This window comes from Brachyhypopomus gauderio, chromosome 3 (genome assembly GCF_052324685.1).
Source record: "Brachyhypopomus gauderio isolate BG-103 chromosome 3, BGAUD_0.2, whole genome shotgun sequence".
Classification (NCBI taxonomy): Eukaryota; Metazoa; Chordata; class Actinopteri; order Gymnotiformes; family Hypopomidae; genus Brachyhypopomus; species Brachyhypopomus gauderio.
The window spans coordinates 26,441,950-26,469,932 of record NC_135213.1 but is presented as its reverse complement, the minus strand read 5'-3'; the positions used below and the strand labels follow the sequence as shown (position 1 = coordinate 26,469,932).

Here is a 27,983-nt window from a genome sequence, read left to right as displayed (position 1 = left end):
CACACACCCCCCCACACGCGCACACACACACACACACACACACACACACACACACACACACACACACATTTGACACAGTCTTCACATGTCAGGCAAAAATAGCCTCTAACTAGAATGAGTACCGTTATGTCCATCCCAACTGGTCTTGTCAATCAAAGTTCAAAACAAGATGGCAGGCAGGGACTACTGGGCGTTAGCACTCACAGGCGAGTATTTGCACTTTTTTTTTTTTTACTGTTTTGCTAGTTTTGCTAACTTTTGATGAGAAGCTTTGATATAACCTGGTCATGTGTTTTAGACATGGGGTTTTGATTTACCACATTTACCATTTGCCTTTTATGAATATAGCTACTGTATGACACCAACAGACAGCATATATATATATATATATATATATATATATATATATATATATATATATATATATATATATATATATATATATATATATAGTCTGATTTTACTGTGTGTGATGAAAAGTGTGATGAAAAATGTTAACCAAACTAGTGTATCAAAGTAAAAATATGTGAAGAATAAATATATACATGTGAGGTTTTTGCATGTCATTTGTACTGTAATGATAATCACATTTTCATATGAGTGCGTATGAATATTTGATGCAACAAAAGTATACGCTGTGTATTTGAAGTTGTTTCTCTGTGCACAGTGTGTGTGGGCAGTTTGCTGGTGGCCCAGGCAGACATTATCAAATACGCTTCTGTAGGCCAGCTGTTTGTTCATGAGCTAAAGAGAGAAGTGTTTCAGAGTGAATTTGAGCCTTTTCTCAAACACTATGGTAAGATTAATTCTACATTTTAATGACAGAACTAAAGTAAATAAATTTTTGAATATGCCTACTATATTATATATTATATACATATTAAAACAACTTTTTAACTTTTAGAATGTCAGATCCAAGTGGCTTTATGTAATAAGTATACTTCTGAAGAATACCAACCAGAGTAGGCTATGCACTGGAACTTGGTTCTGAATGTCTTAGAATATCTTAGATTTGTCATAAAGATGTTTTAGAATGTCTTAGATTTCACAAAGATGTCTTAAAATGTCTTAAATATAGAAATGTAGTTGTTTTTTTCTAAAACCCGTTGAGTTATATATAAAGTTTTTTTTTCCAGAATACGTCAATAGAATTCATATAGAACATAGATGCTTGGCAGGTTATTAATTTCTTTGTTAAATAATTTCAGATAGACTACAGTGTTGTCAATTGCAGTTATAAATTTCGTTTAATGGTCTTAAATTAAACCTCTGAATTTTTCTGATGAGATTTTGGCAATCTAGCCCCTGTTGTTGTCTCATTCTCATACCCCTGTTAGTAATGCTCTCTAAGACAGGCCTTCCTAAAGCAGAATCGAATACCATCATAAACGACACTATCATAAACAACACTATCATAAACGACACTCTTGTAAAACATTCTCCTATGATGTCTCTTTGTTCCATACATGGGTGAGCAGGCAAGGTATATAATGACCCAATGGTCTTCAAGTGCAACAAACAGCAGTTCCCAGACCTGCCTCGCTGGCTACGGTTCACACAGCGGCACCCGTATGACGACGGCTTTCTCTACGGCACTCCTCTGCAGGAAAACTTGGGCAAGAACATCATAGAGGTACAGGACTGATTAGTCAGGACCTCAGACAAGCACCATGACACTGCTAGCCATCTGAGCACCCTGGCTGAAGCACACTGTGCTATGTTGGGTTGTGAATGTAATGCTTGTTTGTTTTTTTTTCACCCCATCAGATCTTTGTGACAAATAAACGAAGCTACGAGACTTTCAAAGAACGGCTGGTTATTAACGTGGGACCTGTAGGTATGAGATCTACACTATCAATGGAAGACTGGACTGAAAAATATTGAGTTGGGCAATGCCGCAAGCTTTTAGGAATGAGATCCCATTAAGCACTGGTCATTCCCAGCCAACTGCTAATGATGATAGAATATTCTTTAAATGCAATCAAAAGGCAGGACAAAGAGAATGTGCTTCAGTGAAAAATGCTTATTCACTGGGATTAGGTAGTATCTTGTGTTGGGTAAAAAATTAAACATACTGTCCAGTTTGATTTTAAAACTGATAAACCAGCTGCACAATGTACTTAAGAGGTCAGGATAGAAAATGTACAAATGAGGTGTAAAAGCTGTAACTATACAATATTTCTTTGTTCACAGTCAAATCAATTCCTTACCAAGCTGAATTTTTTATTGAAAAGAGGGACATTGAGAAGGTACTGCCCGCTGATGTTCAGGAGGAGATAAAGCAGGACGTAAAGCTTATCTGGAACACAGACAACCTGCACTTTGTCAACATCACCTCTGCCTTGGACCGCGGTGGCCGTGTTCCTCTGCCCTTGGCTGGTCATAATGAGGGGTGAGTCATATAAATTAGTTTTTCTGCTAAAATCCTATGTTAATCATGGGGAAAACATAAACTTTACATCAGCAAACTATGTATCAACCACATTAATTTTGAATTTTTTGTAAATGTATGTATTGTGTTTTATGTGTTTTATTAATGTATGTATCGAATATACATTGATTTTGCATTGTGTTTTAATATTGGTGTGTGCGTGCGTGCGTGCGTGCGTGCGTGCGTGCGTGCGTGTGTGTGTGTGCAGTGTGTATGTGAAGCTGGGATCAGAAGAGCCCTACTCAAAGTGTCTGCTGAGGCTGCAGACGATGGAGCACCAGCGGGAGTGTAAGGCTGGTGGGAAGATCATTGGAGACTGCAGTGTCTGCAACAACCCAGTCAACTGTGTGACGTGGTGCAGGTCCACGCTGGTGAGAAAATGTCTGGCGAGGACAGAACTTCTCAAAACATCTCTGTGAATCACAGCTGACACTTGCTCAAAGAAGATGCTGTAAAGGCATCTTCAATCTCTCTCTCTCTCTCTCTCTCTCTCTCTCTCTCTCTCCCTCTCTCTCTCTTCATTCCTCTCCTCCTCAGGTTTCTGCTATCTGAGGTACTCCCTAAGCATCTTGTTACTTTGGTCCATCTTCCTGGTGTATTCCTGGACCTCGGTTAACTTTTCCTGGACTCCGGCTCTGATGCTCAGTAGTCCTGAATTTTCTTGTCTTGATGTCAATGCCTGTTATCTCTTCCATCGGCCAGGTTATTATAACAGCTGGGTATCTGATGCTCTGGCAGTGCATAGCTATTGATAGCCTGGATCATACCAGGACTGGATATCTAGAGGTATTTGGTTGTGGCTGCTTTCCTGGGGACCTCTTCATGATTTCCATTCATCTGTGGGATATCAAGGCACTTGTAGCTGCCCTCAACATCTGCTATGTGGCCTTCTGGGAGCTCAATCCCCTCACTTCTGGCCACCTTGCCTCTTCTTGCAACCATCTGAGCACAATTATCTAGTCTGCATGATATTTGGATATCACTGTTGTATATTCAAGTGAGATAGATCAGTGAATCGATGTCTCGTTCACTTCTGCACACAGCTTGATGTCATCCATGTAGAGGAGGTGGCTGATGGTATCCCCATTTTGTAGCTGTTGCATCCTTAGTCACTTTTGGTGATGCTCTCATTGAGGGTGTTCAGGCCTATGCGGAACAGTAGTAGGGACAGGTCATGGTGACTTGTGTTATTGGCTTGAAGTTCACCTCAAGGGTTGTCTTTCACAGCCTCATTGAGGCTCCTCAGTGAATGTCCTGAGAGTCCTCTTGATATTATACAACTTTAAGAATTCCAGTATCCATGTGTGATATATTGAATCATAGGCTTTCCTGTAGTCAGTCCAGATGGAGCATGGTTTGGTCTGTCTGGTACTATAGCCTGGTGCTTGCCTCCTCTGGTGTTCTTGCCAACGCCTTTCTGGGTTCCACTCATGTATTAATCGCTGTGCCTACTCATCCTTTAGATGGCCATTCAATCATGGTGAGTGCAATCTGTTAGCAGCTGGATGTGCTGCTATGCGGTCATTGAGTTAGTTTCTTCAGCCAGTAGGTGTGGACCATGTTAGGGCCTGGGGCTGTCCAGTTCTTCATACTTGAGACCCTTTCATTGGACATCTGATAGGGTGGTGGTTACTGGATTTTGTTCAGCAAGGTTCCTGTGGTCTGTTTTTAGGTTCAATCGCTGGCCAAATTCTCTCTGTGTTGCCCTTATCTTGATCTCTAGCCTCCTTCTCCATGTGTTTCTGGATACGTCTCTCTGGACCCCTTCTGCATGGAGGATACATTTTTCTGGACCCCTTCACCATGGAGGATACATGTTTCTGGACTCCTCCATGGAGGACATGTGTCTCTGGACTCCTTCTCCATGGAGGACATGTGTCTCTGGACTCCTTTTCCATGGAGGATACGTGTCCTTAGCCTACTTGCTGATTTTATAGCCGAGCATCTCAAGGATCACTGTTGTTGTGGCATATATGAACTGGGGGTTTCTGTAATGGTTATAGTAGAGATGGTTTGTAGAGCTGCATTCACATCTTCTAGCAGTCTTGGTCTTGATCTTGGTCTTGGTAATCTGCTATGATTGCATTTGGCTCTACAACCTGTTAGTCGTAGGGCCAATTGAGCCATTATTATTATTCTCAGATCAGCAGCTCTCATGGCGAGCTTTATTGGGTCTTGGTTCACAATAGGGGTTGGTGTAAGGAAAATATCCCCCCTCTGACCTATCGTCCTGGCTCCCCTTTGTTGTAGCATATGGTGTTGTACCTTGTCAATTTCAAGTTGTGATAACAGGTGCCACTTGCGGATGTTGGAACACTGAGTTGTTTGGGTGTTATTCTTGATGTTGGGTATCAAAGCATCCATAGTTCCCACATCCTCTGCATATACCTTCTCACACTGGGGTTGCTAGAGTAGTTGCATTGAATTGCATTAAGCCTCTGTTCTCCACTGTTGTCCATGAGTGTCTTCTATTTGTTCTTTAGCCGACTTAATATAATAGTATACATTATTATTAAGTCATCCTTTATCACTAGCTTGCATTCATTATTAGGCACTGTAGCATTTTTGGTGGAAATGAAATTTTAAATTATATTTCTTTCCCAAATGTATTTCTCCGTCTTCCTCCAGATTGATATATCCAGGCCTGTGCCACCTGCTCCAGTGCCAACTGTGGGTTCAGGCATCTTGGAAATGGGTGGGGAATTTGATCCCCCAGTTTCCCCTCCTGGGAAAAACTACATCCCAGACTACATCGTCACCATCATCATCCCCTTGGTTTTTGCCATTATCCTCTGCCTCATTCTGGCTTATGTGATGTGCTGCAGGAGAGAAGGAGTGTAAGTGATCTTTGTTCTCATTTTAATTAAAATCATTTTAATTGTTATGGGGACTAGTGGTGTGACAGAAGGGAATAGCTGCCGGGTGGCACTGTGAATATGTAGACTTACTTCTTGTTGTCTTTATTTTTGCAGTCAGAAACGAGATGCCATGACTCCTGAGTACGTATAGATCACAACCACATCAGTTCTCTTTTCTGTCATTCACATTTCTTCACTCTGTGGCAATAGAGAATCTCAAATATCTGTTTGAATAGCAGTCAAGAGACTTGTTGAGGGATAATAGACTTGTTGAGAGTAATAGATCAGCATGTACAGTTACCAGTACATATTTAATATTTAATATATACAGTATTAAATAATCAATTCTATATATTGTAGTTAGTTCAGTACCTCTGTCCCTGTACCTCTCTGTCACCCCTGTCAGTCCCTTTCTTTTGCCCTTCCTGCTCACCTTTTCTCTTCCTCTCTCATCCCTCCATTCCTCCATCCCCTAGGCTCCAGCTGTACCACCACCACACCATCCACGGGAATAGCAACGAGTTGCGCAGCATGGCACAGGGCCGAGGCAGTTTTCCACAGCCCCTCTCCACTCTGCCCATGTTCAACGCCCGCACGGGCGAGAGAGCGCCCCCCGACTACCCCTCCGACAGTGTCCACATCCCCCTCATCATGGCCCAGCAGTGAGTCAGCACAGTCCCGCCGGTGTGCCATTGGGCACATGTCAGTGCCGCCATAACCTAGCAACGTGTGGCATTGCCTCATTTGAGAATGGGTGTTTTGCAGGGGTGTGATTACAGATTTCTGAGTAGGAGGCTAAACCTAGTGGGAACTTATGCAGTTACAACAGTTACAACAGTTACAACGATTACCCCAAACGTCTCTTCATTTTGAAAGACACATAAAATAAAAAATAAAGGTATTTGGTGAAATTTTCACATAGCAGATGAAAAGGTCACGCATCATCCAGTAGCTGTCACATCTGTATTGAGTCTCAGTCAAGATTTAAGCTTGGTCTATATACGCGTCGCAACTGTTGCGAGAGTCTACGAGTCAAAAATGACACGGTGGCTCCGCCCATGCGCATTGGCCCCTTCTGGACTTGATGGACATGTGGAAAGATAGGAGACGCTTTTGTAAATGTATGATGAGTGCCCAAAAAAGTAAGATTAACCAAGATTAACCTTGCTGGAAAGAAAACACAAGTTTGGTTTTCCTGGGTCTTCTGTTGAACTTAACACGTCTTTGTCTTTGCAGGGAACCCAATGTGGATACACTGCCCAGGTAATTCCTGTCCTCATATGTCCAAGAAATACTACACTTCCAAACCTCACTATTATTCTTTTGTTTGGTTGTTTGTTTTCTAATCAGTATTTCACATCCTGCTCTGTATTTGCATTGCTAATGACGTTATGGATTAATATGATGTACAGTGCCTCATACAGTGTGGTTTGAAGTGCACGAGGGACGTGTTTTGGATGGGGAATCCTACTGTTTAAAATTTGATATACATTGCAGTTTTTTAAGCAAAGTAACTTAAACAAAGATAAAAGCGAGACGTGACTGTAGTCTCTCTAGTGGGAACGCACCAACTGACTGACTTTAGGAGTTGGGTTTGGTCTAGCCACCCTGTAATGCAAAGTGTGTCCACATGATGTCTCTGTATCACAATCCTAATAATGTGTATTGTTTGTCTTTGAAATCCAAGTTGGGAAATATTAAAACAGTATCACAAACAGCTTAGAATAAACTTTGAGTTTGCTAACAATAAATACAGTAGTTTTACCTATTGCACATTTTTGTGAATATTTAGCTTACTGTAGTGCTTCTGGTTTGAGGTTTTAAATATATGCTTAGTATACTGAGAATAATTACAAATACAGTTTTCACCATCAAGTAGCATGAATAGTGGAAGCATTTCTTATAGTTCTTACATTCAGATTACTTTGAAAACCTGTCGACAAGTCCCCTGTCCCTTCTTACATGTCCATATCTACACATATCACAGCAATTGATGAATAAAATAGAAATTAAGATGCTTGAGTGAAAGCAATATGGCTTGTTTAATTTACGTTTAGAGAAAGGCAATGAGGTCATGGCACTGATGTCATGACAAGAAGATAATGTTCTGAACATTCCGGTGACCACTTAGAACATGCTTTATTTCAGCATTCAAAATAATTAAAAACATCTCGAAATATTATACATGTACAAAATAAGTACAGATCCTCTTGTTGGAACCATTAAAGTGTCTGTTTGTGGTTGTCCTTTTGTGCCGCCTCATTTCATTAAAAAAAAAAACCTTTCACTAAAACAAATCAAACAAAAATGAAAAACAAAAAATCCAAACAGAAAATGAAAGGAGGTGTGCATTGCATTTTGTCAGAAAGGAGTTAATTGATTGTCAGGGGTCATTGTGTAGACAGAAATAAAGACTTCTCCAGGTTGGAAAAGGAACTGGCAATCTGTCCACCTACTTAACTCACATCAGAATAAGTGCAAATGTACAATAACCATCATATTCAGCTTTTTACCCTTATCAGCTGACACTTTAATGAGAGAACAATTGCATCACATTGACAACAAGACATTGTGTTGACAGTTAGCACCAAAAAAAGCACAAGTGACAGTAACAAATGACCCAGAGGCGATCTCTGTTTTCTTTGTCAAAGACATACAGCACAGGTGGGACCTGAAGAGGAATGTAGCACCTTTTCACAACTCTTATTTGTGTTTCAGTTAATACTCGAGGGGTGGTGATAACCTGCCAAAGTATCCATCCCAAACCCATAGGTAACGTGCTGTTGTCCTGAGGTAGCCATTACACGTTTTGCTCTTGACTCTGAAGCCTGTGTTAACCAGTGGAGGGGTGTAGATGTTTTTTTCCTTTTTTGCTAGAAGAACAAGACACTTGACTATCATTTCTCAGATTTATTCGACACCAGAAAATGGTACAATAGCACTTGTGTGGTTTTTCATTGTCCTTCTGCAGTGATTAAATGGTAAAAAAGTCACCAGTATTTTCATTACCTTTTGTATTTTCTCTTTTTTGACCTCGTGGGGGATTTTATACTTTACAGGCGTATATTATTTTCTTGTTGCCAGCTGACTCAAAACATTCTCGCTAAGTGTCCAAGATGTTGATGCTGGTTGGGATAGTGGTCCTCAAAGTTTTTTCTCCTCAAAAAAGCAGAATGTCTCTCAAAATCATACCGAGCACCGTCCTCAAGGATGTAAGTGTAAGCATGTGGACTGATTGCAGCCGAATTTAGAGTTTTTTTAATGAATAAAAAAGGATTTGAAGATGACTCCTAGAAAACAAACACATTTTTAATGTCCAGATTTCTCTTTTTACAAGAAGCAGACTGGGCCAACTTCTATGCCGAATTCCTGATCAGGAGCACCAATGTCCATAGGAGCGATGTCAATGATGGGAAGACGAGATGTTTTCGTTGTCTGATAGTTGATGACTGTCTTGTCCCAAGTGCCAGTGTGTGACTGAGGAGACAGGTGGCAAAAAAGGGACAGTCACCAGTTAATACAGTGTCCACATCATACAAAGAATTCAACTGAATACACAGCAAAGTAATATTTCTTATAATAACTCCACAATCAACAAAGGGTAAGTGATAATGGAAAAGACAGATATGCCAAAATAGGTTCCAACAGAAAAAATAAAAGACCAAGCCAAAGTGTCTAATACGGCTTTATGAATGGCTGGGATATGTGGGGACAGTTGAGCGTAGTGGAACTCACCGTGCAGCCATCCTCGCTGACCGTGTAGGTGGATCGGCTGTTGCCCTCAGCTCGGATCTCCACGTCGTTGGAGCCCTGCAGGAGCAGAGCCTTCTTCAGGTTGCCAGAGGCCTGGTCCATGTAGGCGATGCTGTTCTTGCAGTGGTAAGTGATGTTCTGAGAGGCTTTGTTGGACATCAGGCGCATGAATGTCATCTGGATGTTGACGTCCTCTGGATCAGTGGCATCACCACCATACTGGAACTATGGACAGCATTGATAACATAAATCAATTTTAATATCTATACTTATTTTCAGTATGCTAGTATACTATGACTAATCAGTTATGATTCCAGATCTCCCCATGATTTCTCCCCATGCTTTGATCCTTTTTAAGTGCTTGATTTAAGACCACATCCTAAATTCTAACTGCATTTAACACAAAATGGCAATTTGCAAAAACCTTCTTAAGTGCCTACCTGGAAGCCCTCAGTCATGGACTCTCCGAACCAGACATGCTTCTTCTCACGGACGTTCTTGCTAAGGTACCAGTTCTTCAGAGGAATACTGCCACGAGATGGGTATACGCAGGTCTCTCCAGACTCCATGTTGCAGAAGACCTTGATGGCATCCAGAGGAGAGCCCTGGTTGGGGTCCACCCAGTAGGAACCTTCAGGGTTGAACAGGAAAGGAGACAAAGACTGAGACGAGCATGTTTCAAATGATTGTGGTAAGATTATTGATGTACTATTGGTTTTTATTAATATTTAAGCTATATCAATCAATTAAAAGCTAGTTTTTAGTTTGTAAATGCTGCATGCCACAATGCTACAATGAACTGAATATGTTAATGATCGATTATGCAAATAACATCATGGCAAATAATCCCCATATTAACTCACAAAGGCCTTGCACACAAAAGGTCCTGTGAGTTACTTGCCCTGCAATGACTTCACCTACTGCTCATAACCTGGAATACCAGACAGCCATGTAGGACTTACCACTCTTCCACTCGGGGTGGCACATTACAAGGTCACGGCACATGCGGGCTGGGTTCTTCTGGGTTCCCTCTGGGCTACGGATGTTCTCTATCTTCTGACTGAGGGTCTTAAGGGTGGAGTCCACCTCAACATCACGGTCACGCACACTAGCGTCATCAGCCCTGTAGCCTCCGCGCAGTGGATCAGCAGCTTTCTCTTGCTGGGGCATGATGGGGAAGGGCTCGCCGATGCCAGGAGGTCCAGGAGGTCCTGGAGGTCCAGGAATACCAGGGGCACCCTGGGAGAAAGTGCTGACACAATGAGGATTTGGACAGACAGGACCAAGAAGTGGATTATAATATGTTTATGACACTTACTGCAGGTCCCATCTCTCCAGTGCGACCACGAGGTCCAGGAGGTCCCACTGGTCCAGGCATACCGTTCATGCCTTCCTTACCAGGAGAACCATTGGAGCCAGAGGGTCCCTACAACCAGAGCCAGAACCACTATCCATTAACTAACTGAAAAATATCTATGGTGGGAACTTACTGACCAGTCAGCTACTGTAGTGTACTTTGCAATAGGTAATATAACTGAACTTATACTCTATTAGTTTTAAACATTCATTAGGTGCTTTTGGAGGTTCTCCCCTTACTAAATCATAACACAGAACTCCTATCAAAGCTGTACGTTACTTACACGAGGTCCAGCAGGGCCAGAGGTTCCAGCAGGTCCTTGCTCACCAGGGGAGCCCTACAGGTATAAAAAAAACACATCTTATGTCTGAGCTCAGCCCCAAAGAACAACTCAGATGATACATACTAATATTGAACTGCAGAACTGTCATGAGATTAGACCTACAACACATTATGGTCTGCGAGGTTTTATTAACTTATTAACTTGAGTGTACTCTGGTCTCTCCCTCAAGCTTAAACATGTGTTCACTCACAGGAGGTCCAGGAAGTCCAGCCATTCCAGAGAAGCCACGGTGTCCCTTCATACCTCTATCTCCAGTCTCTCCAGCCTCACCCTTGTCTCCACGAGGACCAGCAGGACCCTGTACATGCACACACACACACACACACACACACACACACACACACACACACACACACACACACACACACACACACACACACACACACACAGGTGTTCAAGCATGATGCTTGCCTACATGTCTAATTTCTTGATTCAAGGAGAAGGAAGTCTGACACGTACAAGGCCACCACGTGCCCCAGCAGGACCGGCAGGGCCAGCAGAACCAGCGGGACCCTAGACAGAGATTCAGAGAAAGCAGGTTAAGGACAGGAGTAAGCAACACACAACTAATAGTAACATACCACGTGATATAAAAAAACGCCAATTATATGTTAACACATTTCTAAATTAACCACTGCAAATCCCCTATGAATGTAGACCCTGAATATCCCTCCTAATTAAAAAGCCAGATATAATAATGCAAAAACTGAAAAAAAGCTTTAGTTTCTTACAGCCTCTCCACGATCTCCAGTCTTGCCAGATGGGCCCATGGGACCAGGAGGTCCAGGAGGTCCAGGGGCTCCAGGAGCACCAGGATGACCACCCTCACCCCGATCTCCCTATGTAAAATTAAGACCACAGAATGTCTTTAGAGAAGAACTGGGACTTTGAAGCATTCTTTTAATGATGTTTCATGTAGATCTAACAACTGAAGCATCAGTTACCTTTCAAATAGAGTTTGTGTGCATATGTTGTACTGCATTAATGCAATCACAGGCTAAAAAGTGATGAGAGTATAGATTACCTTAGGACCAGGAGCACCATCACGACCAGGGGCTCCATCATGACCTGTGTTACCCTGCAGCAAGACACAGGCAGAGATCAATCAGCTACAGCATGAGGTTTATTACAGTGATTCTTTCCAAACTGTACATTATGAAATGTACTTTTTCTAATGTAGTTTTATTTTTTAAGTATTAAAAAAAACTTAACATATGTCAATTTGCAAATCAAGAATATATTTTGTTAATGTTATGTGTATCTTGAGGAAAATAGCGATGATACTGGTCTCCTCACCTCACGACCAGCTTCACCAGGAGCTCCACTCAGACCAGGGGGACCCATGGGGCCTGGAGGTCCACGCTCGCCAACGAGACCGGCGGGTCCTTGCTTTCCTGGCTCACCCTGAGAACAACAAAGACAACAGGCATCACTAAAAGTAAACAAACAAGCAAAACACTATTTACAACAGATATTTACAACAGACAGCTGTAGGAGATAGAATTGTTTCTTCACTCATGAAAAAGAAGCCAGGAGAATAGTGTGAAGTGAAGTCCTGACTGATAGTGGATGAACTGTGGATTGTGCAGACTCACAGATGGCCCTCCGAGACCTGGGAAACCTCTTTCTCCTCTCTGTCCAGGCAGACCCACAATACCGTTAACTCCAATCATGCCAGGAGGTCCAGACAGACCAGCAGGACCCTACAGAGAAGAGAACAGTTTATATTACCTCTTGATACATTATCAATACATCAATCTCATCTATCTTATCAGATAGATATAATGATAGAAAGATATTACTGTATGTTACTCTGTTGAGCCATACAAAGAGTGAAGAAGAGTTTCAAAATAAGAATGATGTATTATAGCATTTATGATGGAAGAGCTACTTACAGGAGGTCCATCAGAGCCAGTTGAACCCCTCTCTCCAGCAGGTCCTGGGGGCCCGGCACCACCGACCTCTCCAGGGCGACCAGGTGCTCCCTTCTCACCACGAGCACCCCTTTGTCCCTCTTTGCCAGCAGGACCAGTGGGACCAGGAGGTCCAGAAGCACCCTAAAAAGTGAAGTAAAATATTATTGCATGCATATTGTGAAATTAGTAATTCATGTCTTACTGCAATGAACTAAAATTACATCTACACTGGTGAAAGAAATTGTTCATGAATAGATGATGATGTTGATGATGATGATGATGATGAAACAACTTACAGCAGGACCAGGAGGTCCAACTCTACCAGCAGCACCAGGGAAACCAGCAGCACCCTATAGGATAAAAAGAATACACACTGGTCACGATGGCTGCTTTGTTAGGACACTATAAAATATGTAAAAATGGTTAATGAAGTAAAGCACACCGGTTTAGTAAGTCTTTCGTTTAGTTTTATAATGTTTTAAAACCATGTAATAGATATAACCAGGGGTTAAAGGTCTTACAGGAGGTCCAGCACCACCACGAGCTCCCTTAGGTCCTGTAGCACCAGCAGGGCCCTTGATTAAGCAAAGAAAAGTTTGTGTGCATTACTTTTATGTCAATTTTTTTGTCCATTTGCTATCTATAGTATCTATAGTAGATAGATACATAGCAAATGAACAAAGCCAAATGCATTACAAAAATAAACATAATTTTTTAATATGTGAATGCAAATGAATTTATAACAAATGATGTGCATACATATGCCTTAAAGATTCTACTGTCTGACAGCAAAATGATTCCTCTGCTTTGGTTAAAGGTTTCTGTCTAGACCTGTTTTAGAACCTGAAGGAGTCCTAGAAGAGCTGCAATTTCAGTACCTGAGGTCCAGCAGCACCAACAGGTCCACCAGGTCCAGGAGCTCCAGCGTCACCTTTGGGTCCAGTGTCTCCAGTCTCGCCCTTAGATCCAGGCTGACCAGCTGCACCCTAGATCAGACATCAACTATTCAGTATAAGTACTCATAGCACACTTACTTTACTTTACTTGAAATAGTTTGAAGTTCTAATGATTGTAGATTGAGGTATAGAGATTGCAGCACTCACAGGAGGACCAGCAAATCCAGCAGGACCAGGAGGACCAACCTCACCACGTTCGCCCTGGGGGGTTCAAGATTTCATGGTCATACCAAGTCAATGGTAAAATACAGGTCAGCAAAATAATGACAGCTAATTGTATATTTCCCAGCTAACTGTGAATCACATAATCATGTATTAGTTTCACTCAAGATAACATTCTATTTATATACATAATACGTATATATATGCTTTGAAGTTTTATTCAAGTTTACCCAATGGATTTTTTTATTGTTGAATGATTTCTGCCATGTTACTTGTGCTATGACATATGAGCTGTGGTTTCATTGAGCTCTCCTCCTTGCAACATTGTTGTCAGTGTGGTGTTTGTAATATGCTGAAGTTGAATGAAGGAATGAAACACGCTTCATGTGAGTCATATTTTTGACGTGGTGCATTTTATGGTCAGTCAGTGGCTTTGCAATTAGTCAGTGGTTGAGTCACTCACAGGGGCACCACGAGCTCCAGTAATTCCTGCAGGTCCAACAGCACCAGGTTCTCCCTAAAGCATTAGGGAAAGAGGAAGTGTGGGCACAGCATAAGAAAAGTAAAATACAACATCTACAACATGTCATTACTGACATAAAAAGTGCATATGGTTTTCTATCACAAAACAATGTTGCTTTCCCAACCTTGTCACCAGGAGCACCAGAAGGTCCAGGAGGTCCAATAGGGCCAGTCAGACCACGGAGGCCATCCTTACCGGGAGCTCCATCAGGGCCTTTAGGTCCACCATCACCCTATTGAGGAGAGCCAACACTAGTCCATCTACATGTGCATGAACCATCTACATGTGCATATTATCCCAACTCTTGTATAGTACATTAGTCTGCCTTTTAACCAAAGGGAATAAGCACTACTATGAGTTAACTGGGATAGATTCTTCATGTTATCGCCTTGAAAATCTTGTTTGTCTCAAGGCTAATTAGGCTTTATTTTTTCATAACATAAGTCCCCTGAGCATCTGAAAGGGTGCTGTCTCAGATGCTGGATTGTTTGGTTTGAGTGCGGTATGGACAGGTGGACGGGTGGTTGGGACTCTCTTACTCTCTCTCCTCTTGCGCCTGGCATGCCACCGGCTCCACGCTCTCCAGGCATTCCTTGCATTCCAGGAGCACCCACAGGACCAGCAGCACCAGCTGCTCCCGGCTCCCCCTGAACACACACACACACACACGCACACACACACACACACACACACAAATATTTATCCAGGTAGTGCCACACATTTATACCATCTTTGATGAGCCCATGTGACAGTACGGTTATGGGGAACTCACCCTGGCACCATCATTTCCAGCAGGTCCAGCGGAACCACGAGGGCCAATGGGACCAGCAGGACCTGGGGAACCACGCTCACCAGGGAGACCTCTGTCGCCCTAGGGGTAAACATTGAGGTTTTGGTTACGTACAGTGGTGTAGAACGCCTTACTGTGACTTGGTTCAGTCATCTTAATTATGGAGAGGTAAGGAAGAAGCAAGACTTTTTTAGAAGGTGTTATAAGGTGTTGACAAGAGAGCAGAGTGCACAGGGTCTTCTGAGTGATCTGGTTTTAAGTAGGATTGAAGCATCTGGCTTCAAATATGTAATTGGTCATACAGGTGGAACACAAACAAAGTTTCAAAGAGTTTGATCAGAAAGATACTCACTCTGGGTCCAGAAGGTCCATGACCACCAACCTCACCAGGCAGACCCTATTCAGAAAAGTAGAAATAGCCTTATGACGTATGGTAATATAATATCGTCCCCTCTGTTGAAAAGAGCTAAATACCCCAAAAACATCAGCCAGCCTTCACGAGGAAGAGCCCAATGGTGAATGTTGTATTTCATGTACTGGTGTAAGTGTTAAAATGGCAGTACCCACCTGCTCACCGGGCTTCCCAGCCTCACCAGTAGCACCCTGAGCTCCAGGCAGGCCCTGTAGAAGAAATGAAGGCATGACAGTGACAGAGGGCTCCAGACTCATTGATATCCATGTGGAGCATGTGAACATGAATCTCCTTGCAAATGATCACACAAAATTATTAACTTGATAATGTGTGAATACATCAAATATCAGCAGATAGTATATTGTGATGCAAGGGCTAGAGCTACAGTGTTCTGATAAAGGCAGCAGTAAAGAGATTAGGGTGTGAAGGTGAATACTTACTTGGAATCCAGGAGGGCCTCCAAGTCCCTGCTCTCCCTTCTCTCCAGCAGGTCCCTGGTACACAAACCATAAGAAGCCATCAGAACAAAGACTTATAACGTATTGTATAATACTGTCACGTCTACTATGTTTCATCCTCAAGGACAACAAGGACAGTCCTAACTTACAGCAGGTCCAGGAGCACCAGGAGCGCCAACATCACCATCTTTACCAGGGGCACCCTTTAAAGACACAAGAGCACTTATATATCACTGAAGAACATGCAGACCTTAAATAATACCCTACATGCAGAATGAGTCAGTAGTAGGACAGGAGAAAGAATGTGACACATACGACAGAGCCAGGAGGTCCAGCAACACCTCTCTCACCGGGCTTTCCAGCTTCGCCCTATGACAGAGGAGATGAGTAATGAATGAAACAGAGAGGAGTGGTGTTGATCCTGTAAATGCTTTACACACAATAGGCTTCAGTGAGCAACCAGGTTACAAATGAAATCGATTGCTTCAAAGGACAGGTAGGTGATTGGTGATCCTTACATCAGTTCCCTTAGGTCCGGGGAATCCCATCACTCCAGGAGAACCACGAGATCCAGCAGGGCCAGGGGGCCCAGAAGCTCCATCTTGACCAGGTGCACCCTGTGAAAGAGCGTGGACATGTGAACATGGATTTCCTTGCAAGTGATCACACAAAATTATTAAATTGATAATGTGTGAATACATTTGCATCCTGTCATCTTCAGCAAATAGAATATTGTGACGCATGTATTGTTCTTCAGTGTACTAATGTACTCATATATTATTGTATTGTCATTCAAGTTTTAATTTTACTTACAGAAGGTCCAGTTTTTCCCTCAGGTCCAGGGGAACCAGGGGCACCAGTCATACCCTAAAGAGACATCCATAAGAATAGGTAAGGCTCAAAAAAAGCAAAAAAGAAATATATAAAGAGAAACATCACCTGTATCTTACCTTGGAACCGGGAAGTCCAGGTTCTCCAGGACGACCAGACTCTCCAGTGGCTCCCTGAGCTCCAGCAGGTCCATTGGAACCACGCTCACCAGGTGCACCCTACAATTTAAACATGAACAATAAAAGCCTGTCCTAACATCTCTAGAGCTGCATAAATCAATCTAGCAACTCTTTTCCAGCACCATGGACAGCGCTATATGACAGGCTATCTGGTAAAGCTGTTCATTACAATGTGAGGGAGACAGATACAGACACCAGACAGCCTGTTCTCCATTTTAGTAAATTCTGAATTATCATCTTCATTTAATAATATATATTCGGGCATACAGGGTCCTGTGTATAAACTCAGCACATATATTCATATATCATGGAAAACTGGAATGGTGATTTCACAATTTTTGATTCATGACTGATATAATGAGGGAATTGATTGACTTGCCTTGGGGCCTGAAGCACCATCAGTGCCAGGGAAACCACGGTTGCCGGGGGCACCCTGCATAGGAAGATGGACAGAAATTATTAAAATGCATGAAGATAATTCTACATCTACATATCCATTGCCCAAGGTTTTATATACATTTACATTACTTTGGCATACAAAAACATCTGGAAAAATATCAGATCTAAAAAAAAGTATCTTTTTGTGGACTGTGTTCCGAGCCTTGGGGATAATATAATTGGGACCAATGCCTTATATAGAAGATTTTTAATTCATTAAAAAAATTAATTAATTTAAACTGATGTTTCATTCATAAAACAGGTCAATTGTACCACTGGGAGAAATTTTAATTGGATGTATTTTTATTACCCAAATTCAAGTATTATATTCAGCCCCATTTCCATTTTTTAATCATAACCGTAATCATCATCATATCTAATGCTAATTTATACAAATGGAAGAACTCTGGCCATAATGATAATTCGAAAATACACACAGATGTTTGCATTGGTGCACATGGCAGATCTAGATGTGGTTATTTTTGTACAAGAGACTGCAAGCTACTGTATGTGCCTGGTGTGATTCTGACACTATCCTGGTCTTCTAAAGCAATTCTAAAGTCTACAACAGTGTTTCCTAAGAACAGCAGGAGCTTGAAGGAGTTTGTTTGGGGTGGACAGTGGGTGTAAAGGCAGAGTCAGGGCTGGAGATATGAAAGATGTGTAAGACATACACGAGCTCCAGGGGGTCCAACAGGTCCAGCACCGCCAGGCTCTCCACGAGCGCCTCTCTTACCCTCCTCACCAGAAGGTCCAGCAAGACCCTGAGGTCCAGCTGCTCCCTATATGAGAGGAAGAGGTGGAACCGAGAGGAGAGAGAATCCTTAAACTGATCGGATCTATTTAGTATCAATGTATGTGTACAGGCCAAGTGATAGGCATCCTTACAGGCTCTCCCTTGGGACCGGGCTCTCCTTTGGGTCCTTGGGCACCAGTATCACCCTGGAAACAGCAAAGCAACAAGCAGAAAGAATTAATTGTACTGTCTTAACAATTAGAACTCATTTACTGCCTCCACCACTGACAAACCACTCAATAATAATTTAAACAACAATTAAATCAATTAAATGGTTTAATTTAAATCAATTAAATCATTTTGCATTGGTTGAGCTTGTCTCATTGCAGTTCAGACCAACAGCAGGTCATGTTGAGCTGCCCAATCAATGGGACTAGTGTTGTTGTGTGTAGGCACAGGCAGCAGCATACATACGCTGTTGCCCTTGGGTCCGGGGGTACCGCCAGGTCCAGTGGGTCCGGGGGGTCCACGGGCACCTGGGAATCCAGGAGCTCCAGCGATTCCAGCAGCACCCTATGCATGAACAGGGAACTGGCAGTGAATATTCAAGGTGCTGATCTGCATTGTACTGGTGTGTGTGTGTAATAAGGCTCGGATGGCTATAGAATAGCGTACGTACAGGAGATCCCTTGCCACCAGGCTGGCCATCAGCACCAGGTGGACCCTGCAAATGAAGTTAGAGAGGTGAGCACAGAGAGAATACGACCACTGCCTATATCTGGCCAACCATACACATTCTTTTTATCATATGAGCCAACATTTTAGCATTCTCTATTTTCCTCTTCCTGTTAAAGATTCATGTGGGTGAAGGGCATATCTTTTCACAAAAAAAGGTTTTTGGTTTCATATCAAAAGTAATTTATCTCGGTTTAAAATGCTATATCAAATATATTAGTTAACTGCCAGTGAGTAAAACCATGTGACTGAATAAGCAGAAGTGTAGCTGTGGATGGATAGATTAAGCCCTTTTCCCAGAGTGCTGGCAGTGAACGGGTAGACTGAGCCCTTTTCGGGCGTGTGGGTAAGTTCAAATGGTTGTATTTGTTTCATGAACACCTGTAAAACCTGGCCAATGGTGAGTTATTAACCACAATGTTTGGAATTATATTTAAACATTTGGTTAGAATACTAATTACTGTTTTCTCTGTTGGCTCTACTACCCTATTGGCTGGATCATCCTGGAGTTAGGTACACTACTGAAGTTTCAGTTGATGGCTCACAACCTGAACTTGCGTTCTATCAGTAGGTTTATTTCTGTCTTATATTCCCATGGCTACAGGTGTATTTAAGAAAACTCCCTCCCCTACATGTAAAAACTATATCATAAGAAATCCACACAAGCAAACATCAAATAAATTGCAGTGCCATATGGATCAGTATTGACAGACTCACAGAAGGTCCGGCAGATCCTGCAGGCCCAGGGTTACCAGGCTCTCCACGGGCTCCCTGAGGTCCCTCTGAACCACGCCCTCCAGCAGGGCCAGTCTCACCCTACAGCAGGGCAAGAGGACAGCTGTCAGGGTCATAGAGAGGTAAGCGTCCCTTTGCATAGGTAGTGTAGTATAAACTAATAAGAAGACCAATAAAGCATTGAGCATTATGTGTAGATCAATCCATAATGACAATGTAACAGTTAGACAAAATTCTAACTGAAAGCTAAACTTGTACAAAATAAAACAATAAATTCTTGTGATTGTTTTAAATAGCTTAACATGAAATTGTACCTGTATAATGCTACCACGGCAAACAACCAAATTTCCCAGATGTAATGTGTGAAGTGACAGACAATAATACATCTCTCTCTTGTTCAATTCAATACCACAACTTGTGCAACTATTCAACTTTCAAAACAATGTATGATAAACATTGTCTGTCAATACTGCCTTAGAACCGGTAATTGAATTTAGACATTGAAAACACAACATTTAGACCATGACAGGTGCTGTGTGTAAGTCTCTGTGTGTGTGTGTGTGTGTGTGTGTATGTGAGAGTGTGAGTGTGTGTGTGCTTGGAGACCTACCTTAATTCCAGCACCACCAGGGAATCCAGGTGGTCCAGACGACCCAGTAGGTCCCTAATGTTGATGAACACATGTGAAAGAATTAAACCAATTGACTCAGTGCTGCCAGCATACTAATCTAAACCATGTCTGACCATATACAGTGGGAATTCAAACCAACATGGTCCAGCCAAAAAAGCTGCAAATATTAGTCCATGTGAATGGTGTCAAATGTTTGAATCAATACCATGTTTATCTGATGATCCTGTTGTAATTATTAAAAAGAACCAATTGTGATGTGAAGTGCATCTTATCTTTAGGTGCTACTTACAGGAGGTCCAGCAGGGCCAGAGTTGCCATCGTTACCACGAGCACCCTACAGCAAACAAGAAGGTCCAAAAAAGAACAAAACAGCATATTTTCAAAAATGACAATTTTGAAACATCACCCTGAATCAGGTCCACATCAATATTTTTTTTACATGTACAATAATGCAACTTTGAATTCTGTATCTTGACTTGAAAATTATTTTTATAAATTTAAGTAATGGGAGATCAATCAATTGTTAAAGGAATATTTAACAATCTCAGTAATGAGAGAGTAATACATTAATTGAGGATTGATGTTTAAAATGGGCCTGAGAAACAGGTACATGGTGTTATTTCCTTTGAATATGATCACTGTACAGATCTGAACATGTTAGGAATGACTCTTTATATACAGTGTTAAGAGTACAAACACTCCTTAGCGAGGCTTGTTGATTGGATGGTGAAGTTTACTGCTCATTGGTCAGTTGAGTAAAGGGAGGAGAGGCAGAATATTCTTTGATTTGTCAGTGATGCTTAGGCCTTTAGGTGTCTAGATGGTCTTGAGAAGGTGTCTCTGGAGAGACCTCAGCATGGAAAAGAGCACTTACAGCAGGGCCAGGAGGTCCAGGACGGCCTCTCTCACCAGGCAGACCGCGAGGTCCCTGAAAGATAAAGTGAGAAACTTGGAGAATCCATACCAGCTGTTGTTTATATGGTGGAGGCTCTTTGGTTTATATGGTGGAGCATTGGTGGAATCAGCACTAAGCTCACTGTGGGGCTTAATGATGCCGAATGGAGAGACTCACCATGAGACCAGCAGCACCGTTCTCACCAGGGGATCCAGATTCTCCCTGCACAGACACAACAGACAAGTCAGTTTCATTCAAGCCTGTATTCATGCACACAGATTCAACCAATTTATTAAAGCCATTCAAATTTAGCTCAATACTGAGTTTAATTTACATTTAAAATCTAAATGAGACAGCGAGTCTTACCTTAGGTCCAGCAGGGCCAGCGTCTCCTTTAGATCCATCTAGACCAGGGAAACCCTAAAGGATCAACAGAAGGGTGAGAGGTTACTGAGAGGTCATGGGTCAAGCAGAAGAGGGTCATGACATCATAAGCTGTCAAACTCACTCTGTGTCCCTTGATGCCTGGCAGTCCTGGGGTTCCAGGGAATCCGCGGGCTCCCTGCAGGAGAAACGAGATTCCCATTAGCAGGAGGGGTTTGTCCCATGCAGTATTCAAATACACACTGTGACACACACTGAATTTAAGCAACGTCTCCGTTACCTTTGCCTGATGTGGAATGACATTAATGTGAAGTGAAGTTGTGTGTAAGCAGAGCCACAGACCTGAGGGCCAGCAGATCCACGCTCACCAGGGCGACCAGCTTTCCCAGCTTCACCCTACGAGAGAGAGAGAGGGAGAGAGAGAGAGAGAGAGAGAGAGAGTTAACCAAATCTGTTCTGGCACTTGTGCACCACAAATTATTCAAAACAAAACTATATAACATGCCGAGCCACAGATGTAATAAGACCTTTTTAGTCTGGATATATTTGTTCCATCAAATTACGGCGCAGTGGTAACTGTTAGGCCCAGATCTGACGCACTGAATCATATGAGAGGCAAGAGGACTCACATCATCTCCGTTCTTTCCAGGAGGACCTGAGGGGCCACGAGGACCCATGGGACCCTGCAGATGACAGAACCAGAGCAAGTATGAGCGGGGAGATAAGGTATGTGTGGTAATGTGTGTGTGTGTGTGTGTGTGTGTGTGTGGGGGGGGGGGGGGGGGGGGGAATGTGTGAATGTATGAAAAGGTGTGTGTGAGAGAGAGAAAGCATCTATATGTGTATTTGTTCATACAAATCAAAATGTGAATACATGAATTTGAATGAATATGTGAGTATGTGAATGTTATATAGAGATTTAGTGTAGCTACAATGTGTGAGGACTCACAGGAGCGCCGGGCTCCCCAGGTTCCCCAGCGGGGCCCGTAAAGCCCTGAGGGCCCTGAGAGAAGGACACAAGAACAGCGTCATGAACACTGTGCTCGCCATCACAACAACCATTCACTCATTTACACCTGTAGCACTTTTCGGTTCAAAATGAGTTTACAAAAATAATGAATAGTGTTTTTACATTAGAGTTCATCATGCTGCCAATATGCAAAACCAGCAGAACAACATTTAAGAAAGTAAACAAGTTCAAGGATCTTTATCCTGCTGGAAGAACATCTTAAAGACAATATGAAAACTTACAGGGGATCCTGCAGATCCAGGGGGGCCACGGGGACCCATGGGGCCCTATCAGACACACACAGAGGAAACGCCATTATTGTGATTCATTCATTATTCAGAGACATTATGAGAACAAGGTAGACGTGTTCTAGCACAACATTATACTATAGTCTGTGGTTTAGAAATAAGAACTCATTTACAGAATATCACAGAAAACAGGTACCTATTAACACCTTATACAGGCATGTCTGGTTAAGTTGCCAATTTACCAATTGTGATTTTCACCCTAATCAGAATTTGTCTAGCACATTTACTCATCTGTGCAGTGATAACACACACACACACTAGTGATCAATAGGGGGTTGTGGTACACAGACACACACACACACACACACACATACTAGTGATCAATAGGGGGCTGTGGTACACAGACACACAGGCACACAGACACACACACAGACACAGACACACACAGACACACACACACACACACACACACACACACACACACACACACACACACACACACACACACTAGTGATCACTAGGGGGCTGTGGTACACACATGCCCAGAGCGGTGAGCAGCCCTGGCCCAGCACCCAGGAGACACTCGAGTCATGGCCTAGCTGGGAATGAAGCCTACAACCCTCCGATCACAAGATCAGCTCCCCTACCACTAGACCACGGCTGCCCCTGGTGTGACCATGTATCAGTTTGAGGTTGTTCATCACTTGCATTTTGCTGTTTTCTGAAAATAGTCTGCTGATGTGTTGTGTGAGGATAGGAGAAGAAAGGAGGAGAGGAGGAGAGGGGAGGAGACAAGAGGAGAAGAGAGGAGGAGAGGAGGAGAGGGGAGGAGACAAGAGGAGAAGAGAGGAGGAGAGGAGGAGAGGGGAGGAGACAAGAGGAGAAGAGAGGAGAGGAGATGGACAAAAATAAAGATTTGGGATGTTTTGAGGAAGTTGTCATACAGGGGGTCCGGGGACGGATGGGCCGCTGGACTTCTCGCTGCCGTAGGAGATCTGGGGCAGGTAGTTCTGCAGAAACCAACAGTGTCAAAATGAGTCAGACCCTCAATCGTATGAGCTCCAGCTATTCTATTGCACCGATTCACACATGATTCAAGACAAAGACACAATATGTGATTCATGTTTGCCTAAAGAAAGTACAGAGATTGTTCTGGGTGCTGCAGAGATTGGACTCCTCCTCTTCACTAATCTCACGGTGCCCACAGTGCTGTGGCTTTAGAGTGGTGAGACTCTACAAGACACACGAGGGACACTACACCTAACTGCTGCTGATTTGATAGGGATATTTGTCTCATTCAAATGCCTTGAGCATGAAATGTGCTAGATAACAATAACAATTATGTGCTATACCCACATAATCATGGGGATAGTGAAATTCTCAAATGTCCTGGGAATTCTGGAGGTCTCTTACAAAAGTGCTATGAACTCCATTAACCCAAACAGTCCTCCTGACACAATAAACACTCAGGATCCTAGTGTCAAAAGCAAAGCCCCAGAATTCACGTGTTAAAATGTCATTTTGTACAGTGACCTATATTATTATACTTCTAGCCTGAATTTGAATAAAAGTATTTTTGTTTATGTTTATCTGAAAATAACATTCAGGTAGTATCCAGGACTAGTTCAACATGCACATCAAACATTTTGCATTAGGGATGTCATGTTCCCTTATTTAGATGGGATACTAGAATGTTTCTGGATTACATTGGATGAGGACACAAACCTCATTTCAGTGGCTTATTTGCCCTGGTTTGTCTGTCACTCAATCCAGTGTGTGGCTGTGACTTGTTTTACTTACTCCACCAAGGCCAGGGGGCCCAGGAGGTCCAGGAGGTCCAGGAAGTCCAGGCTCTCCGGGAAAGCCATCGTTACCGGGAGGCCCTTCGGGACCCTGTCAAACCAACCCCAGATGAACATGAATGACCAACACATTTGATCCAATGCAAGAGAAATGTCACACATGTACACAATTAAGCGGATGACAGAGGCTAAATGAAAATCAGTTTAATCTTTACACAGGTTGGTCTTTTTGCAAGTAATCTCTGTTGTTGGTATAGAACATTGTAATACTGAACATAATTTGCATCATATGCTTTCAAACTAAAATTTTAATAACTGCCATGGAAAATACAGGAAGTGCAAGAAAGTTATGAAAGTTGCTATTTTTAAATAATAATAGTGAATATTTTTCAGATTTTCCATGTAGTATATACAAGGGGTCAAAGATGATTAGGGTCATAAGGTCAGCAGGTTACAGAAATGGCTACTATTCCAGCATTAGAGCAACGAGCTGTTTTTAAAGTATAATATAGCGTATAGCTTCAACATTAACATCAAAGCAGGAATATATTTCATTTTAACCATGCGATGCTCTAATCACAGGATAATGTAGTGTGGATTTCACCATTTGACATTCTCAGAATATTTTGCATCAATTGGACTAAAAGACAAACCAATATATATCCTCACTGTATAAAACAAACACTTTTTGGAACCTCTTTGTGTACTGTCAGACATTTCACAATAGTCTTTGAGAGTTGATTTTATCCAGACTTCCAAATTTGATCAGACACGTAATCATAGAAACAAACATGCTCGATAAAATAAAGCCATTTCTGTACACCTGCAATCGGCTCCAAAGAAGCCTGGATGTTACTGAGTGGCTCAGCGGAGCTGCAGCAGTTCGGAAACAAATGTAATGCTCCAGGATGTGTGAAGTGTCACTAAAGACAAGAGCTTTAAAACAGCTTCACTCACTGGCTCTCCTTTGGGTCCAGGGTCACCCTGGTCTCCATCCTACAAATATAAATGCACATTTCAGTTGTCTCCAGAACTTGGTTTTACGTATTAATGAAGAAAATATATTTGGATTTCAATAATGTGATGTGGTTGAAATATGAGTTTACACATAATTAACTTTGTTACTTCAATGCATTGAATAACAATGCATGGAATGACATTAAACTATGTGTCATGTAAAGGAGATTTTTTTACTAACCGTAGGTTGGTAAGGTCCCTCTGACTCTATGAAACCAAAAGAAAATGAAATTTTGAGCTGTGCTTGTCTGTAATGAAGCCAGTGTGCTCTGTGCAAATGTTTTGTTTAAATAGCACATGTACTTTCTTTAATCATGATGTGACTGCTTAAAGATATCAGAGAAACAGAGAAAACACCCTCTGAGACAAAACTACTGACAATCCAAAACTGAAACTTAATCCAGTGGAGAATCCTTTCTGCTGAAAGGAAAGCGCCATTCCAATAGATGCGCAGCACGACAGCGCCCTCCAGTTGTGAAATCTCTCCAGCCAGTGGAAGAGACGACCCACTTCATTTAATATTTCCCAGGCCAGGTGACAAAGTCAGCTAGAGGGCGACATAAAACTATCCCGAGCGCAGAGAGTGAGGAGCAGGTATGAACGTTAATGTGGGCGCTATACCGTCGGGGCAGATAGGGCAGCATTCTCCGTCGGGAATTTCTGCATTGGGGCACTCATCAATGTCTTCGCAGATGACCTCGTCGCACATAACAGTTCCGCTGTCGCAGACGCAAATCCGGCACGGCTCAGGTTTCCATACATCCTTGTCATTGTACGACTGGCCTTCTAACGTACAGCTGCTGAATAAGCCTGCAAAGTGAAACAGTTAGGACCATGAAGAAAACGAGCGGAACGTTTCATGTTGATTCTTCAAAGGCTCTTTAAATTTCTATATGCGCAGATTTGGCGGTTCATGTCAAACTTTTCCATAACCTGGAACAGACCATTGAAGAAACTGTGGCTTGTATGGCGTCTGTACATGGGCAGGAATTAATTGCCTACATGAAATTATTTGAACCATCAGAGGACAACTCATGGACTTAATCACTGTAAGTGGCTTCTTAATAAAAGTCTACAGATCTCTTGCAGTTATCAAAAGGCCACCTTTGCAGACTACTAGTGCAGACTAGTAGACTACTTTTGTCTGCATGTCTGTAATTAGTCAACCGTCCATGTCAAGCAAGTTCAATATAAGAATCTATAGAAATTAGCTAATATGTTACATTGTCTTTAGTTATTTGACGCATGTATTGTACATTAGGAAAAACCATTATATTTCATTATTATCTGGACTAAATAAGGCGAAATCTCTGAAAGAAAATGGGCGTTACGCAGGGTTGGCTCTTGTGGAATCCACATCCCACAGAAAATATTTGAGGTTCTTGTAGTATAGTGTTCCACCACGAGGCGGCACCATTGGTTCATAAAATCAAAACTAAATTCACGCCCATACTAATCGTCTAATTGGTGTCTGGACTTTATCAATGACAAAGAAAAATATTTTGTTTCAATGTATCAGACCAAAATTAGGCATTTTAAGTACTAAAAAAAGAAAAAATGAATTTGAGTTGCTATTTCCCTTCACTAGCACTTTCCAAGCTAAATCTGTCGAGGCGTTCTTGAGCCAGATACCTTCTGTTTCCTTTAAAGTCTGCAGTCCAGCGTTTATCCTTTTTTTATTAGTGAAAGTATTTAATTTCTTTGCTATTTTTAAAGTAGATGATGCTAGTTGTGGAGATTCTCCCTTTCCCGAGTCATGTAACTCATAGCGCATCCCTAGTTTTGCTGTCGCGAGAATTTCTCTCGCTCTAGGACATCGAACAGCGCGCGAGCTGGAGATGCTCCGAACATGTAAAGGCACGCGCGCTCAGCAGCTTTTGTGCAGAGGAGAAAGTACATGTCCGCGCCAGTCAAGAAAATGTTTAACCATTGGAAAGAAAAATGTATTATTTTTCCTCTTCCAAAGGAAATCCGAATTTATAGAATCGGCTGGTTCGAAACAAGCATAGAAGTTTTTCAAGTACAGTTGGAAAAAATCAGAAGCGCTTTCCCCCATTGGTCTGTCTCGGTTCCTTTGTTAAGCATCTTTTCAAAAGCACTTGATAAAACGATACTCACTGTCATCTTCACCTTGTCCTCTCACCACGAGGACTGCTGCTGCAAGCAGCAGCCCTAAGCGAATATCCACAAAGCTGAACATGTCTAAATATTAGACATGTAGACTCTTTGAGGCAAGGAGAAGCCTGTTTAGTTCCTCAGACGCCAATCATACACGTAGGGTCCGGCCTGTGCAACTCCAATCCAGACCCTAGCAGATACTCCCTACTGCCTAAACAAACGATTGACCCTGGCTTTTATATGGCAAACTTTTTTGGGAGGTGCTG

General features: G+C 42.3%; 2 protein-coding genes across 2 annotated transcripts; one reads left to right on the top strand and one right to left on the bottom strand.

The window, feature by feature from the left end:
- Positions 1-73: 73 nt before the first annotated feature.
- sgca (sarcoglycan, alpha) lies at positions 74-8,442 on the top strand. Its single transcript, XM_077000787.1, has 10 exons — positions 74-206; positions 668-796; positions 1,479-1,633; positions 1,768-1,837; positions 2,194-2,392; positions 2,640-2,802; positions 5,060-5,268; positions 5,404-5,430; positions 5,766-5,951; positions 6,526-8,442. Exons 1-10 carry the CDS (start codon positions 170-172, stop codon positions 6,554-6,556), a joined length of 1,206 nt encoding a protein of 401 aa, XP_076856902.1. The 5' UTR covers positions 74-169; the 3' UTR covers positions 6,557-8,442.
- col1a1b (collagen, type I, alpha 1b) lies at positions 8,007-27,937 on the bottom strand. The gene is made up of 51 exons (XM_077000786.1): positions 27,718-27,937; positions 26,221-26,409; positions 25,781-25,806; positions 25,540-25,578; positions 24,581-24,673; positions 23,725-23,790; positions 22,775-22,819; positions 22,473-22,526; positions 22,153-22,206; positions 21,866-21,919; positions 21,648-21,701; positions 21,506-21,559; positions 21,317-21,361; positions 21,119-21,172; positions 20,534-20,578; positions 20,224-20,277; positions 19,596-19,694; positions 18,823-18,867; positions 18,618-18,716; positions 18,296-18,349; positions 18,082-18,189; positions 17,349-17,402; positions 16,910-17,008; positions 16,773-16,826; positions 16,478-16,576; positions 16,275-16,328; positions 16,109-16,162; positions 15,942-15,995; positions 15,657-15,710; positions 15,442-15,486; positions 15,072-15,170; positions 14,839-14,946; positions 14,424-14,531; positions 14,240-14,293; positions 13,762-13,815; positions 13,537-13,644; positions 13,180-13,233; positions 12,955-13,008; positions 12,638-12,799; positions 12,338-12,445; positions 12,039-12,146; positions 11,767-11,820; positions 11,474-11,581; positions 11,202-11,255; positions 10,933-11,040; positions 10,683-10,736; positions 10,361-10,468; positions 10,005-10,281; positions 9,483-9,673; positions 9,025-9,267; positions 8,007-8,766 (listed from the first exon to the last, which is right to left on the bottom strand). The coding sequence occupies exons 1-51, from the start codon at positions 27,797-27,799 to the stop codon at positions 8,620-8,622; spliced, it is 4,341 nt and encodes a 1,446-aa protein (XP_076856901.1). The 5' UTR covers positions 27,800-27,937; the 3' UTR covers positions 8,007-8,619.
- Between the last annotated feature and the right edge of the window lie 46 nt (positions 27,938-27,983).

What these genes read in the sequence shown, in the direction of transcription:
- sgca (XM_077000787.1), top strand. Translation starts at nt 170, where the DNA reads ATGGCAGGCAGGGACTACTGGGCGTTAGCACTCACAG. An exon ending in TGCTGCAGGAGAGAAGGAGT is followed by an intron (nt 5,269 to 5,403) that starts GTAAGTGATCTT and finishes TTATTTTTGCAG; the next exon opens with TCAGAAACGAGATGCCATGA. An exon ending in CCCCTCATCATGGCCCAGCA is followed by an intron (nt 5,952 to 6,525) that starts GTGAGTCAGCAC and finishes TTGTCTTTGCAG; the next exon opens with GGAACCCAATGTGGATACAC.
- col1a1b (XM_077000786.1), bottom strand. Translation starts at nt 27,799, where the DNA reads ATGTTCAGCTTTGTGGATATTCGCTTAGGGCTGCTGCTTGCAGCAGCA. An exon ending in CTGGGGAGCCCGGCGCTCCT is followed by an intron (nt 22,207 to 22,472) that starts GTGAGTCCTCAC and finishes TGTCATCTGCAG; the next exon opens with GGTCCCATGGGTCCTCGTGG. An exon ending in CCGGACCTAAGGGAACTGAT is followed by an intron (nt 16,329 to 16,477) that starts GTAAGGATCACC and finishes CCTCTGTCATAG; the next exon opens with GGCGAAGCTGGAAAGCCCGG.